This window comes from Delphinus delphis, chromosome X (genome assembly GCF_949987515.2).
Source record: "Delphinus delphis chromosome X, mDelDel1.2, whole genome shotgun sequence".
NCBI lineage: Eukaryota > Metazoa > Chordata > Mammalia > Artiodactyla > Delphinidae > Delphinus > Delphinus delphis.
The window spans coordinates 82,883,779-82,899,921 of record NC_082704.1 but is presented as its reverse complement, the minus strand read 5'-3'; the positions used below and the strand labels follow the sequence as shown (position 1 = coordinate 82,899,921).

The 16,143-nt window shown below is 54.5% G+C and overlaps 1 protein-coding gene and 1 non-coding gene across 4 annotated transcripts; both read left to right on the top strand.

Annotated features, from left to right (window-relative positions):
* Nucleotides 1-2,266: 2,266 nt before the first annotated feature.
* On the top strand, nucleotides 2,267-9,729 carry LOC132418855 (melanoma-associated antigen D4). 3 transcript variants are annotated; one of them, XM_060002906.1, is made up of 13 exons: nucleotides 2,267-2,386; nucleotides 3,348-3,558; nucleotides 3,804-4,634; nucleotides 5,019-5,225; nucleotides 5,331-5,394; nucleotides 5,623-5,702; nucleotides 6,093-6,184; nucleotides 6,825-6,904; nucleotides 6,989-7,031; nucleotides 7,448-7,510; nucleotides 8,513-8,627; nucleotides 8,899-9,329; nucleotides 9,521-9,729. In XM_060002906.1, the coding sequence occupies exons 2-13, from the start codon at nucleotides 3,349-3,351 to the stop codon at nucleotides 9,528-9,530; spliced, it is 2,226 nt and encodes a 741-aa protein (XP_059858889.1). In that variant the 5' UTR covers nucleotides 2,267-2,386; nucleotide 3,348; the 3' UTR covers nucleotides 9,531-9,729. The 3 variants fall into 3 exon arrangements, with proteins under 3 accessions (XP_059858889.1, XP_069396483.1, XP_059858888.1); XM_069540382.1 differs by having other exon boundaries at nucleotides 8,899-9,341; XM_060002905.1 differs by having other exon boundaries at nucleotides 2,326-2,386; nucleotides 3,318-3,558.
* On the top strand, nucleotides 8,138-8,266 carry LOC132419094 (small nucleolar RNA SNORA11). The gene has a single exon (XR_009518106.1). It is a non-coding gene; the product is annotated as a small nucleolar RNA SNORA11 (small nucleolar RNA).
* Nucleotides 9,730-16,143: the final 6,414 nt, after the last annotated feature.

Genomic DNA, 16,143 nt, shown 5'->3' with positions numbered 1-16,143 from the left:
CTGGAGAGCTGCAGAGGTTTCCCATCTGGGTGCAGTGTATGAGAAAAGGGCAGTGGTGGTAGCTGACTTCCATTTTCTGGAGTGAGTAGTTGTGTGGATCGTGGTGCCATTTACTGAGATTGTGAAGATGGGAGTTTTAAAAACAAGAGAGATGGGGGACGTGAGTGTGTGGGGGTGGTGGATATAGCAATACCACAGTGAGACAGACTCACTGTGAGGAGCCCTTGAAACATCCAAGTGGAGATGTCAAGTAGACGAATGAATATATGGATTTGGATCTCAAAGCTGAAGTTCGAACTGGGGTTGTAGATTTGGGAGTTGTAAGCATATTAGCATATATAGTTATAAAGCATCTAGCATATAGAGGGGCTGGTATAAAAATGAATACAATAGAAGTTCTCATCATAAAAAATTGTAACTATGTGTGATGATGGATGTTAACTGGACTTATTGTGGTGATCATTTCACAGTATATACAAATAATGAATCATGATGTTGTACACCCGAAACTAATATAATGTTATATGTCAATTATATCTCAATAAAGAAAAAGAAAAAATAAGAATAAAAAATAAAATAAAGCGAATATAAAAGTCCACTATGGATTTTGTAAAAAAAGCACAGTTTCAAAATGAGATGGGAACATAGCATTTTCTATTAGCACAGGAAGGGCTGAGAGACACAAGCAGCTGACAGGGAAGGTTGCTATGCAACAGCTGAGGAAAGCCATCCAGACAGGCAGAATTGATGTTGGTCACTGGAGAGTAAAAGCTCTGGTCCTAGCAATAGCTTCCATTCAGACACAGGGGTGGACAGCCTGGAGAGGCTGATATAAAAACGAATATAAAAGTCCACTATGTTTTTTTGTAAAAAAAAATAGAAGTGCAATTTGAGGTGGGAACATAGCATTTTCTCCAGTCATTCTGGAAGCGCAGCAGCATGTGTGTCCTTAGGTAGGACCCCAGTAAGTTCTCCTTTTGCTTCACATTTTGCATATTGAGAAACCGGGCTCAGAGATGTCCAGTGACCCAAGCGGGCTTTCACACAGCTAGCGACAGACTGGTCCAACACTCCGTCCCTGGAATTCGGAAGTCCAGCCCAGCTTCTATCCACAAGATCACAGCTGCCCAAGGCCCCAGCCATGGAAGGAACCAGGCGAAACATTTACTCTGAATCAGGGCTTGCCATGGCTCAGACACACAAGTGCCTGATTGTCCTGGCCGCTCCAGTGGGCACCAGGAAGGCCTCAGGCAGCGTGTTTGTGCCACTCACAGCGAAGAGGCCTGACAGTCGGAGCAGGGAGTGGACCCCAAGGAGCAATTCTCACACCTGGATGGACCCACATAGAGCAGGCAAGGGGTGGGCCTGGGGCTCCTACCTGTTCCCCCTGGAATGCAGAGCGTGAGCTTAGGTCTCAGAGAACAGAAACCTGGCTTGTTGGGACAGATGTTGACAGGGCAGGAGAGGTGGGGTGGATCTGCTGCTCAAACTGAAGAAGGGAGGGTGCCTCAGTCCCCGGGGCCAGTGCCAGTGGAACATGGATTTTTGGAGTCAGCGAGACCCCGGCCCAAATTCTGCATTTTCAACCTGCTGGCTCTGTGGCCTTGTCTAGGTTGTGCGATGTGTCCGTCTGTGCCTCAGCTTCCTGATCTGTAAAATGGGGATGCTGACATCCACCTCCCAGGGCTGCTGTGAGAGGAAGATAATGCCCAGCACAGCTCAGGCTGTGACACACAAGCTGCATGAAGAGTGGCTGGGGAAGCAGATGTTCCCAGTGTGTCTGGGGGCCCTAGAGGTGGATAGTAGAGGGGAACGCAAAGGGAACTGGTGTCCTCTCGCCATTTCCATTTCTCTTGTTGCAGTTGCAGACTGGGCTAGAGACCTCTGTATTGGTGACCTAGGGGTCACGCTGGGGAAGCAGGGCTCAGTGTATTCCAGACCACACTGGAGGAGCTTAGAGGCAAGGGGGAGGGCAGGGCTGAGAAGCATTGTGCAAAAGTGGGGGGACTGAGGGTATATGATGGATGGGTTGGAACCGCAGTACAGGGTGTGAGTGCCCGCGCCTGCGGTCGGGGGCGCGGAGGCGGAGGTGGGGAACGGTGAGGGGAATCTGGCGGGAAGGAGAAAACGCCCCCCTACCCCGCCCACCCACTGGCGGAATCGCATGCGCACAGGGGACCTGGTGGGAAAGGCTTTTGTTGGGAAAGCGGGCCGGCTGGAGGGGTCCGCGCATGCGCAGGCTGCCCAGCCGCGCGGCGGGGAGGGGGGGCGTTGCGCGGAGAAAAGGGGCGGGGTGGTGGGAGCTGCTGTGCTGGCAGCAGTAGGCGAGGGCGCGGCTGCGGGGTTCCTGGTGCTGAGGACGGACGCCATTGGAGCCCCAGGGAAGGTAAGGATCCAGCCCCAGACAGGACCGGGAGAGAGCGAGTGGAACGAGGGTACGCTGTGCCCTCCCCATCCCCAATCCCCCGCCCCCGGATCTGAACAAAGCCCAAGCACGCAGAACCTGAACCCCCTTAGACCCGCGGTCTAGATAGGAGCCTCCCCCCTCCACCGCCATCAGACGCAGGCTCCCCGATCCGAGCCCTACTTACACCGGAGCCCACCATCCGAACCCCTTTAACAGACCCGTGTGCTCCGTGCTGAGCTTCCTTAGAGCGGAGGCCCCACCTCCACCCCAAACACTCTGAGATCAATCCAGTGGAACTGAACGTTTTGCCCCCTTCCTGGAGTTGCAGTCCTGGCCTCTGAGACCTCCAGCGCTCCAGTTCGAGCCTCACCTAGCCCGAAGACCCCCACCCCATACACCTTGAGCGCTCCTGTATGAGCCCAACCTAGACCTGAATCAGCTGAATCCCCCCACCGGCACTTAGAGGGTCCCTGGGATTCATTTTCCCAGAGCTTCCAGCGGTCCCCGTTTGTCTCAGCCCTCTCATGTCATTCTCCTCCCCACCGTCCTGGCCCCCTGCTCCAGGCATTAAATTCAGGCGCTTTATTTCTCCCTCTCTCAACGCATCTCCTATGGGACTCTTTGGACTCAGGCCCGCCAGTGCACCCCTTGTTCAAATCCGGCCGCTGGGCCGGGGAGCCTGCCTGTCCTAAACTCCCCTTTCAGTGTAGGGACTCCTCCGACCTCCTCTATCCTTCTCTTAGGGCTCTGTCTCTGAGGGAATCTACCCCAGCAGCCTTCACTCCCCCACCCACCCCGACCTTATACTGCCTGGTAACCTGATGATTGCAGCTCCCCACTTCCTGAGAGATCCGGCCTCCTGCTGGGTCCTGCCCCCCTCCCCCTGAAGAGGCCTCCCCGTCCCTCTCAGGCTGAGCTCTCTTCTCCTTGGGACCCCCAGCATGGCTGAGGGAAGCTACCACAAAGAATCTGAAGGGTACAACGTTGAAGACATGGACGAGGGTAGTGATGAAGTCGGGGAGGAAGACATGGTTGAAGGCAACGACTATGAAGAATTTGGTGCTTTTGGAGGCTACGGAGCCCTCACCAGCTTTGACATCCGTATCCTCAGAGCCTTTGGGAGCTTGGGTCCAGGCTTTCGCATCTTAGCGGTGAGGCCCCTTGTCGGCCACCTGCTAGCCCTGGGCCTTCCCTCCTGCGACGTCAGGGAGGATGGGAGGAGGGGGTGGGTGAAGGCTGGAGTTGAATGGGGAAGGACTGCCCAGCTTCACCAAACCTTCCCTCTCCTGCTGGGAGAAGGGGGATTTGGGAGGGTCTGGGGGCTGGTCGGGGGCTGGCCAGCACAGGGCGAGTGTGTACAGCTGTCTGCCTTGCCCTCCCCTCCCTGGTCTTGCAGAATGAGCCCTGGGAACTTGAAAACCCTATGCTGGCCAGGACTCTGCTGGAGGCATTTCGGATGGATCCAGAAACACTTGCCAACGAGCCGGCTGCCCGTGCTGCCAACGTAGCCCGGGCCGCCTCCTCTAACCAAGCTGCTCGGGCCGCTGCTGCTGCTGCCCGTGCCACCTACCATCAGGTGGTCGCTAACCACTCAGTGGCCACAGACCAGGGCTCAGGAGGCGATACCCAGCCCATGACATCCGCTGCCGAGGCTCAGGCAGCCACCCTTGAGACAAGCCTTGCTTCTCCGCACAGCTCCCAGATGCTAGTCAAGAGCGAGATGGCCACCCCCGGGGCTCCAGCAAGGTCCACGCAGCCCCAGACATCCTCCCGGGCCCAGGAGGCTGCTGCCGAGGGCCCTAGTACGGCCTGTGCTTTCTCCCAGGCCCCACGTGCCAGTGAGATGGATGCCACCCGGCCCAAAACAGCCTTCCTGGGTCAGAACGATGTCTTTGATTTCACCCAGCCGGCAGGTGTCAGTGGCATGGCCTTCCCACGCCCCAAGAGACCTGCCCCGGCCCAAGAGGCTGCCACAGAGGGCCCCAGTGCTGCCTCCGGGGGGCCCCAGGCAGCCTCTGCCGGGGAGGGGGCAGCCACCCGGCCAAAGACGACCAAGTCTGGGAAGGCTCTCGCCAAGACTCGGTGGGTGGAGCCTCAGAATGTTGTGGCAGCAGCTGCTGCCAAGGCCAAGATGGCCACGAGCATCCCTGAGCCTGAGGGTGCAGCTGCCACCTCTCAGCAGAGTGCGGAGCCCTGGGCCAGGATGGGAGGCAAGAGGACAAAGAAGGTGAGACCTCCCTGCTGTCTCCAACCCCCCTTGCTCCCCTGCTTTCTGGGCCCTCTCCTCTCTGCCTCCTCCTCTCCCTCCCCGCATCCCCTCCCTTCCCCTCCCCTCTCCTTCCCTCTCCTTCCCTCCCCTCTTCTCTCAGCTTGTGCATGTTTCTCCAAGACAGGTTAACCAGCATGTTTTTACTCCACGTAGTCCCTACCCTCAGGCCTGGAGGGAGAAGCGGTTGGCTCAGTGCCTGGCACTTAGTAAGCACTCGGCACGTGTCATCCGCTGTTCCTACCACCCTTATCTCCAAGTACCTGCTCTGGTTAAGATGTGTGCCAGGTGCTTTTGCACGGGTAGCCTGGTAGCCCTGAGTCTCTCCTCTGTCTAATGGTACAGTCCAAGCACCTGGATGACGAATATGAGAGCAGCGAGGAGGAGAGAGAGCCTCCTGCGGTCCCACCGACCTGGAGGGCATCGCAGCCCCCACTGACAACTGTGCGGCCTCAGATGGCCCCTCGGCCCCCCATGGCCCTGAGGTCCCAGGTACCCTCAAGGCACGTACTGTGCTTGCCACCCCGCAATGTGACCCTTCTGCAAGAGAGGGTAAGAAGCCTGCCCTTCCCCCATCTCGCTCCTCTCCTCCCTTGCGGGCCTGTTCTTTGAGGTCGCCCACGCCTTGGTCTACCCGTGTGCTCCCTCCTTCTCCAGGCAAACAAGTTGGTGAAATATCTGATGATTAAAGACTACAAGAAGATCCCCATCAAGCGCTCAGGTGGGCAACCTGTGCCCCCTCCCTGAGCTCTGCCCTTCCCCCCTCCCACAACCCTGCCCTGTGGGCCTCCCATCAGATGCCCACACACACACATCAGGCCTGGCTGATGGCTCCATTTGCACGGTGTGGGGTCCTGAGTGTGCTCCCTTCAGCAGGGCTGACAGAAAAGCTGCAGCTCTGTGGCCCCTGCTCAGCCTCGGTGCTTTGCCCACCCCTCCCCTCCTGCAGACATGCTGAAGGATGTCATCCGAGAATACGATGAACATTTCCCTGAGATCATTGAACGAGCAACGTACACTCTGGAAAAGGTGGGTGCGGGGCCGGGGGCAGCTCTGTGGAGCAGGGGCCACAGGGAACCCTTGCCCCCTGCATCCCCTCGAGGCCCAAGGGCAGGACTATGTGCTCTGGAAGGAAGCCCTCCCTGGCCTCTCCACCTGGGAGCTTCGTCTGCCTGCCTCCTTCCCTCCTTCTTGCCGTTCGTGCTCTCTGAGTGTCTGTGGTCTCCTGAGGTGGATCCCATTGTCTCAGCCAGTGTCAGTGCTCCCACAGGGTACTTCCTCTGCGGCCTCTCTTCTTCCTCCTCCCCCAGGGCTTGGGGCTCCCCGCCAAGGAAAAGCTCTAACGGGGAATTGAGTGACTGCCTGCAGGACACCCAACATGGATGTTTGATCTCACATTCTGTTTTCTCCCCCATGTAGAAGTTTGGGATCCACCTGAAGGAAATCGACAAGGAAGAACACCTCTACATTCTTGTCTGCACACGGGATTCGTCAGCCCGCCTCCTGGGAAAGTGAGAGAGCACAGGAGGGTGGTGGCCTTCCTTGGTGGTGCCTCCCCGCTCCTCTCAGAGAAACGGGAAAGTGGGGTTGGGGGGCCTAGCACGGCTCCCACCCAGAGTTAGCGGTGCTGAGCAGTTAAGGGCTGGCAGGGGCAGTAGCCTGGGCCGAGGATTTGCTGCTCTCTGGGTTTCGCCCCTGCCCACCCTTCCCCACCCCCATCTTCCTAGGAAAGCAAGCTCCTTGGTTGCCTCTCCCTGCTAAGGTCCTGGCCAGGGCTTGGCAGAGTGGGCCTCGGGAGGGGGACGGGGGTGTGGGGGTGCTCTCCAGTGGAGTTGTGCTCCCGACGCAATGCGCAAAGGGCAGGGAAGGTCTGGATGTGCCTCTGGACACAGGGTTGCCAACCGTTTGCTCCCTGCCTAACCCCATCCTCGGCAGAGCCCTGGGAGGAGGTGTTAGCATCCCCATTTGATGGATGAAGGGACTCAGTCTCAGGCCGAGGAATGAATTGTCTGGACCAGGTAGCGCAAGCCATACAGAGTAGGAGGAGCTGCCCTGTAGCCCAGCAATCTGGGAGAGGCTAGTTGAGTGAGCCGGCTGTGGTCCCCCCGGGAAAATGGCTGCTGGACAGGATCCCTCTTTCTACACCTTCAGGACCAAGGACACTCCCAGACTGAGTCTCCTCTTGGTGATTCTGGGCGTCATCTTCATGAACGGCAACCGTGCCAGCGAGGGTGAGTGGCTGGACCTGCAGCTGGGGGGTTGCCCGCCCTCTCACCTCCGTGTGCTAAACTCTTGTACCTCATCTCCCCTCGCAGCTGTCCTCTGGGAGGCACTACGCAAGATGGGACTGCGCCCCGGGTATGATTGGGGTCTCTCGGCTCCCACTCCTCAGTGTGTCTGTCCTTGGGCACAAGAGGCCCCGGGATTGCAGTGGCCTAGTGGTCTCTGCGGGGCGTGGCGTCCTGGACTAGGTAGAGCGCAAAGGGTCCCACCAGGGTGCGTGGGGAAACGGTCCTGAGCACTGAGCACCCCCTCTGCTCCGTGTGCCTTCTCTGTTCCCAGATGAGAACTAAGAGAAACCATCGGACCTGGGGGCTCCGTCAAACCCCTCCCTGGGGCGTCGCTGACAAGTGGCCGTCTGGCCTCTGCTGCCGGCCCAGGCATCCATGGGGACACCCCACAGGCTGGGAAGCTCTCAGTCCTGCTGGGAGTGCTCCCGCCCACCCCGGGCACTGCCACTGTCTCTAGTCATGCATTCCTTTCCTTGCACTCAGGGTGAGGCACCCATTCCTGGGCGATCTGAGGAAACTCATTACAGAGGACTTTGTGAAGCAGAAGTGAGTATCGACTGAGTTCACTTTGCCTCCCACTCAGGCCTTCCTCGTGTGCTGCTCTGGCTGAGGAAGCCATTCCCCAGCCCATGTCTTAACACCAGAGGGATGGGTGTCTGGTGTGAGTGTGGGGTGGGGGGGAATGTGAGTGTTGGGGGGAGGGCAATTCCAGGGAGGCTTGGGGAAAGGGAGCACATGCTGACTGCGAGCACCAGGTGGGGTGGTACAGTCCCCATCTCGTTCAGCACCTGCCCTCTAGGCAGTGTCCCCGGCTTTACATCTCAGGAGCCTGGGGCTCAGAGAGTGGAAGCCTGACATGGCTCCGGCTGGGATAAGGCCCATTTGGGCCTGGAGTCCAGCCCCGCTGACCTTCTAGCCCAGGCCCACCCCATCCTCGGTGCTTGGAGATCTTGTGTGCCCTCACACAGGCCCGTATGCATGTTCACCACCCCCACCCCCGCCCCCTGCACCACACACACACACACACACACACACACACACACACACACACACACAGATGGTCGAGAGTATGCATGGAGTCCACTGCTCTTGGTTGACTGTTTCTTCCTGTACAGTCATTTTCTAGGGTGGACTGTCCCAGGGTTCAGCCAGGCCACGGACGAGCCCCATGGTGGGGTGTGCTCAGAGCAGGGGGCCTGAAGAAATGGCTCCTCTGTTTACAACACACCCAACAGGAACCTGGGTTATTGTGACAAGGGGCACAAAACTCGTGGCCTTCCTATGAACAAATACCCTACACGTGCCCCCTGCACCTCCACGTGGCTGCTGGGCAGGACCAGTGGCCTAAGGGTGTGAGCACCTCAGTTTTGGAGGCAGAAACCCCTGGGAGTGAGCGTGGGAGCGAGGCAAGGGCTGCGGGGCCAGGGCAGGCCTCCTGCGGCAGCCAAGCTGCAGCCTCGGGGCTGGGAAGGGGCCACCTGGGAGCCACTGGTGCAGCAACAGGTCTGCCTGGCTGGAAGCAGAAGTTTATTTTCCTCTCTCACGCAGGTACCTGGAATACAAGAAGATCCCCAATAGCAGCCCCCCCGAGTATGAGTTCCTCTGGGGCCTGCGCGCCCGCCACGAGACCAGCAAGATGAGGGTGCTGAGATTCATCGCCCAGGTAAGGCAGAGCCTCTGTTCTGGCTGGAGTTTCCCATACCTCGTTGGTTCGCTGAGGCCCAGAAAGGTTCCTAAGTCACTGACACAAGTTCACAGACGTAGTGAGTGGGTGGGGCGAAATCCCAGGTCTGGCACAAAATAATGGGAGCCCGATTCCAGTCGTGCGGGTTTCTATCATGATTTTGCAAAGCGCTCAGGAGGGCGTATGGCAGGAAGCAGGTGCTGAGCGAGGTGGGGTAGCTGTTCCGACGGCTGCTGTTCTTCCACCGCAGTATCAGAACCGAGACCCCCGGGAATGGAGGGCTCATTTCTTGGAGGCTGTGGATGATGCTTTCAAGACGATGGATGTGGATATGGCTGAGGAACATGCCAGGGCCCAGATGAGGGCCCAGATGAACATCGGGGAGGAAGCTCTGATTGGACGGTGGAGCTGGGACGACATACAGGTCGAGCTCCTGACCTGGGATGAGGATGGAGATTTTGGCGACGCCTGGTCCAGGATCCCCTTCGCTTTCTGGGCCAGATACCATCAGTACATTCTGAATAGCAACCGTGCCAACAGGAGAGGCACCTGGAGGGCTGGCGTCAGCAGTGGCACCAATGGTGCGGCCAGCACCAGCATGCTCGATGGCCCCAGCACCAGCTCCACCATCCGGACCAGAAACGCCGCCAGAACCAGTGCCAGCTTCTTCTCCTGGATTCAGTAAGATTGGAGGTCATTAGATGAGACTCTGAAGGATGGGGTGTGGAGGGACTGGGAGGAGTCAGGGGAAGGCCTGGGGTGTCATGGGGGAACGAAGAGAGCCTGACGAGACGCTCAGTTTGTTCTTCCTATCCCTGACGGTTCACCTGTATTGACCCTTGTGTTCTGGCCTTTGTGTCTCCCGGTTCCAGGCAGCGCTGAGGAGCTGCAGCAGCCCCCTGCCAAGCCAGAGTGCCTCCTCTGCCCCCCGCCCCCCGACAGAGCACTCTAGGCAGCTACTCCCCGTCCATGGAAGATGGCATGCCAGATGACGCGCTCTCTGCCCTTCCTGCTTTCCTGTGTGCTTTTTGTCGTGCTGTCGTGTTTTGGGTATCAGTATTGCATTAAAGTTGCAAAATCAGTCGGACGTCTTCTCCTTTTCCTGGGCAGGTGTGGCTCTGAGTGGCCGGTGGTCAGGCCCTCCGGGACAGGCGGGGGCCGCCTCCCCCTAAAAGGCAGACGGGTGTGGCTGGGTCAGGCACTGGGAGGCGCAGAGATGCCAGCTGAGTGTGGAGGCCAAGAGTTTCCAGGGGCTCCGGTCCATACAGTTTCATGATTTCTTACACTGTGTGGCCCCGGTTAAATGCCAGTGGGGATCCTCAGGAGAAGGGGTGGGGTGGAGGGCCGTGAGCCGGTGCCACCGTCCCTCCCACCAAGGGACGGGATCCACAGACATCCCCTAGGACCCACCTCCGCCCCATCTCTGGAGGCGCTGTCCTGGAATCCTTCCCTCATCATCCATACCATTTCAGGACCTCCTCCCTCAGACCGAGTCTTAAGGACAATGAGGTAGGCCTCACAGTGACACTCTCACCCCTCCAGCAGGTAGAAGGAGGAGCCATTACTGCCACAAGAGCCGATTCAGTGAAAGAAAGCTGTAGGCAGACCTGGACAGCCCATTGCCTGTGACCATGATCCGAGGCCCTTTGGGAGGCTCCGGGGCTCTTCTCCATGGAAGCAGGGCTCTCCCGGCGAGGCCAAGGCCAGCCTAGGTCTCTGTGTCTTCAAGGGCTGCGTGATCCCTGCGGGGGCGGAGGCTAGAACTTTCATTCCCCAGGTGCACGACAGTGAGGGCAGAGACACTTTGGAACCCTGGGAAGGACTCCGTAGCAGGAAGGGGCCGTCTCGGGCTTTTCTGGATCCCCCAGTGACGTCCACAGCTTGGAGGACAAGGCTCCAGGTTAAGAGGAAGGAGAGAGTAGTGTAAGGACCCCAGCCCGCCCAGCCCCCCCCCACCCCCCGCTTGCCTCTTTGCCCCAAGAAGTGGTCCCGCTCCCTCAGCCAGACCTGGATCCTGACCCAGACCCAGCTACATCATTTGCCAGAGCCAGTGGAAGACAGAAACTCTGGTCACCTGGCTCAAAATGTATTAACGATCGCAAGAGAGCAGCAGCAGAGCACTGCACCCCTAGTGCAGACCTGCTGAGGGACGGCCCGGGCCGCACCCCCAGGAAGCAGGCTCTGTATGGACCCCCGTCCCCTAAAGACAGGCTTCACGCGGGTTTCTGCCTTATTTGTTGCTGCTTTGATTTCTGCCTCCCTGGCTGTGGGCTTGATGCCTGGCCTTGTGGACACTCTGTGATTCCGACAGAGATTCAGGCCCCTTCCAGGTGCAGGTTTCCCGGTCGACGGCCCGGGATTTGGGAACCCAGCCCTGGCATGATGAATGACACCGGAATGTTTCTGGTTCCCTTGCCCTGGGACCTCCCAGGACCCTGCTGTGCACGAAGTACGCACCTGCCTTGTCATGGACAAGGGTGGGGCACTCGCCACAAGCCACAGGGATGAGCTGGAGCACTGTGTTCAGAGGACACCTGAGATAAGGCAGCTCATCTAGAAAGGAGGAGAGAGCAGCCCTCAGAGACAGGGTGCTGGGGAAGGTACCACCTCCCCAGGCCTCCAGGCTTGCAGCACTCTCCCCTTCCACCCCCTTCCCCATGGTTGTCTTCACCTGGGCCCTGCTCCCCCACACTCTGCAGGGAGCAGTGCTGAGAGCAGGGTGGGGAGGGAGGAAGGAGGGCACTGGGGATCGCGGAAAGACACAGGGTCCCCCAGAAACCTGCACCTGGAAGGGGCCTGAATCTCTGAGGATGGTCACCTCGAAGGCGGCCGACCTCCTCACCCACGGGGCAAACATGAGACCAAGGCAGGCCTCCCTCCCGGCCCCAACCTCAGCCCTTCCACGGGCTCCCCCACCACAAAGGCCCACAACAGGTCTCAGCAACTGTTTTCTGAGGCCCTACTATGCGCCAGGGCCGTGGCTGAGGTGTGCGTGCACCTTGGCAGCTCCCGCAGCTTTCTCCCCAGCCCAGGCCTGTGCCCTCTGACTCCTGGGACACTTGTTGATGGACAAGCACTCACCGATTCACTTGTTTCCAGTTACTGACGATTATGTATAAAGTCGTTCTGAATATTTGCATGCCACTACTCGTATGGCCTTGACGTCATTCACCAGACAGCCCTGATGGGAGGTGATGATCAGGCCCATTCCATGGATGAGGACACTGAGGCTCGGAGAGGGAGGACACTTGCCCCACGTCCCACAGCCAGGAAGGGGGCAGTGCTGGGACTCGAGCCCAGGACGCTTTGAGGCCAAATGTGTGCTCTTCCCACTGCAGTCTGCTGCCACTGCCTTCGAGGGACTCACAGTGTCGTGGGGTGACACCCCCAACTCTCACCCCTCTCTGCAGACACCCACCCTCCTGACCACCCGGGCAACCCATACAGCTCCCCATCTCCCTTCACTGAACCAGCACCCCACCCTTCACGGCCTCCCTGCCCCTGAGGTTCATCGTGGGCTTTTAAGGCCTGCCACTGCCCACCCAGCCTCCTGACACATCCTCACTCCTGTGTCCTGGAGAGGCCAACGCTTCAGCGTCCTCATCAGAAATGGACTCGCACACCTGAGGGTGACACAACAGTCCCTTTCCAGGCCAGCTGCTCTAGTATGGGGTTCAGCAAATACATGCAATATATTTTGAAACGGGTGACCTACCCACGGGTTACAAAGTTCAAGAAGTGAAATGGGGTGCGCACACCCAATGACCACATGAAAGAAGAAAACTATGAAGACTGGATACTAAGAGTTGATGATGAGGGTGTGAAGCAAATGAACTCCCCTACACTGTCCATAGAAGTCTTCATTTGCAGGAGGCCTCCGGAAAACAGGAGGGATTAGAGCATGTGGCTACTTCAGGCAGCCTGGACAGAGGAGGCATCAGAGATCAGGTCTAGGCGAAAGTGAGCCTTCTGAAAGCAGGGAGGGAAGACGTGGGAAGATGTAGCTTCACTATGAGCAGCGCACTGCTTTTAGCCAGGAATCTGAGAGAGCTGAAAGCCAGATAATCATGGGCCTTTCGGGAAGGCAGCAGCTACAAATTATCTTTAAGCTTGTCTCTGAAGCTCTCTAGGACACTGAGGGGTCCCAGCACCCAGAATCAGGACACAGAGGATGAGCCCTGGGGTCAGGCCACCCTCACAAATCTCCTCCTCTTGCTTCCTTTCCCAACACGGTGGGGGGGGGGCGTGGGGGGAAGGGCCCCAGGCACAAGGTTCGGAGGCAGGAGGGACAAGGGCAAGGGCAAGAATCAATGCAGAAGGGCGTTCCCGATGTCCAACCTCAGCTGTAGTTTCACATACTTGTCAGAAGCATGCTTTGTCCTTCTGTGTGTGGGCGGGTTTCGGAGGCCTGCAGAGGCTGGCGAGACTCCCCTGCTTGCTGCCCACAAGGAGAACACTGCAATGACTGCTAAAGCCTTGAATATTTTCCTTATCAGAGGTCCACGTTTTGGGTGTTCGCTCATTTGCAAACTGAGCTCCTCCAAATGAAACTAATAGTCAAGGTTTCTCTTTATCAGTTGTACTGGGGTTTCACTGGCCACCAAAAATGTATCCATTTAAGTGTACAGTTCCATGGACTTTGACAAATGCTACCATCCATGTAACCACCACCTCAGTCAAGAAAGAGAACATTTCCCATCACCTAATAAAGTTCCCTTGTGCCCCATCCCAGTGAATCCCTACCATCCACATCCAGCCTTAGGCAACCACTGATCTCCTCTCTATATTGCTTACAGGTTAGAATGCTGTTTACGAGAGCCTGTTATACACATAAATATGCAATATGTAACCTTTTGTGTCTGCCTTTTTTTCCCTCTGCTTCAGTGCTTTGGAAATTCATCCATGCTGTGGCACAAATCAGTAGACTAAATTAAAATTGTTCCAATTCGCAAGCTGATTGTCTCTGCTGAAATCACACAAATACACCAAAATCTCCTAGAACTGGTAGGTGAATTTACCCAGAGTGCGAGATACAAGATTACAGCACAAAATCAATCATATTTCTAGATACTAGTAAAACAGCGTTGGGAGAAATGAAACTTAAGAGAGGAACACCACGTACCACTCACAAATGAGGGCGATTCTTAGTTGTGAATCTAACAAATGACACATAGTATTTGCATTCTGTAAACTGCAAAACACTGAGGAAAGAAATAAAAGAAGACCTAAATAAACGGAAGAACATACCACGATCATGGATTGGAATATTGACCGTAGTAAAGATGTCAGTTCCCCCTAAATTTATCTATAGGTTTAATGCAATTCCAATAAAAATCCCAGCAGCACGTTTTCATTTTGTAGGTATAAACAAGCTGATTCTAAAGCCTGTACAAAAAGTAAAGGAAACTAAAATAGCCAAAACAACTGTGACAAGAAGCATAAAATTGGAGTCACATTATCTCATTTAAAACTTATAAAACTACAGTAAACAAAAGTCAGTGTGACGATGGTGAAGCAACAGACACACAATTAAATAAATTGGAGGGAAGATTCCAGAACTAGTTTCACAAAATATGGCCAATTCGTTCTGGACCAAGGTGCAAAAGCAATTGAATGAAGAAAGGATTGGCTTTTCAGCATATGTGTGGGAGCAACTGGACGTCCATCTAAAAGAAAAAGAACCTCACACCGTATCCTAAAACCCACTAAAAATGAATCTTAGATATAAACCAGGAACATGAAACTGTAAAACTTTTAGAAGGAAATAACACAAAATCTTCAACCTGGAGTTTGGCAAGGATGTTTCAGGTATGACACCCAAAAACTCTTTTCCTCTGTGAAAGGCATTGTTAAGGGTTTGAAAAAACAAATCCCAGGCTGGGAGAATGTATTTAAAAATTACATATCCAACAAAGGTCTTGTATCCAGGATATATAAAGAACTGTCAAAACTCAACGGAAAGAAAATAGTGGAATAAATATCTGAAGAGGCAACTTCAATAAAAAGAATATATAGGTGGCAACTGAGCACATGAACAGATGTTCAACTTCCCTAGCTCTCAGGCAAATGCAAATTAAAACTAAGGTGAAATACCTGTCTTCCTATTTAAAAATGCTAAAACATAACAAAACCCAAAACAAAACAAGAAAGAAAGAAGCAAGCAAAGAAACAAACCAAGGAAAAAACACCTGACAATACCAAAGGATGTTAAGGATGGGCAGCAACTGGATTTACCACAGGTTACTGATGGGAATGCAGAGTGGCACAGCCACTATGGAAAGAGTTTTACTGCTTCTCATGAAGTTAAACTTACACTTAGCCACGTGACCAACAACTTCACCCCTGAAGTATTTCCCCTAGAGCAGGTTAAACGTGAGTTCACACAAAAACCTGTACACGAGCGTTTATTACAACAGATCTGTTCATAATCAACAAAACCATGCAACAACCCAAATGTCCTTCAACAAAGTGCATTATTCCCATACAATTGAATACTATTCAGTGGTAGAAAGGAACGAACTACTGATACAGTCAACAACGTGGATGAAACTCAGTAACATTATGCTTAGTGATAGAAGCCAGTCTCAGGTTACTTTTTAAATGGCTCCATTTGTAGCATGGTCTTGAAAAGACAAAACTAGTGTGACTGAGAGCAAATTGGTGGTGCCGTGGTTAGGCATGGAGGTAGAGCATGACTACAAATGGATAGCACTGGGGACTTCTTGGGGGTTGCAGAAATGTTCTGAATACTGATTGTGATGGTGGTTACAAGAAGCTATACAAGTAAGTGTTGAAATTCCTAGAAGGGGATGTCCAGAAGAAGTCTATGTCACTGAACATTAATTTAAAAATAAAATAAAATAAATAATGACGCAATAGCCTTTTTCAGTCAAACAAACAAACAAAAAGTATTAGAATTGTCCACCAGTGGCCTGTACAATAGAAAATACTGAATGCATTTCTTTAGGATGAATGAAAACCATGCCAAATTTATGCCCAGATCAACACAAAGGAACAAATACCTATAGAAATGGTTAAATATGTGGGGGGGGGGAGGGGAAGGGTTTCTAGAAGATTCCTTTCTTTAAGAGTTAACTGAATGTTTTCAAGACAAATAACAATGCATTATCAGGGATATAATATATGTATAAATAAACTATATGGAAACAAAAGCAAATAAATGGGATTATAAAAATAAAGGCATACATGTGTGTAAGGAATCTTATTCTTTGAAGATGAAATGCCCGAAGTGAGAGAGTGGCATGGACTTATATATACTACCAAATGTAAAATAGATAGCTAGTGGGAAGCAGCCACATAGCCCAGGGAGATCAGCTCGGTGCTTTGTGACCACCTAGAGGGGTGGGATAGGGAGGGTGGGAGGGAGTCGCAAGGAGGAGAAGATATGGGGATATGTGTATATGTATAGCTGATTCACTCTGTTATAAAGCAGAAACTAACACACCATTGTAAAGCAATTATACTCCAATAAAGA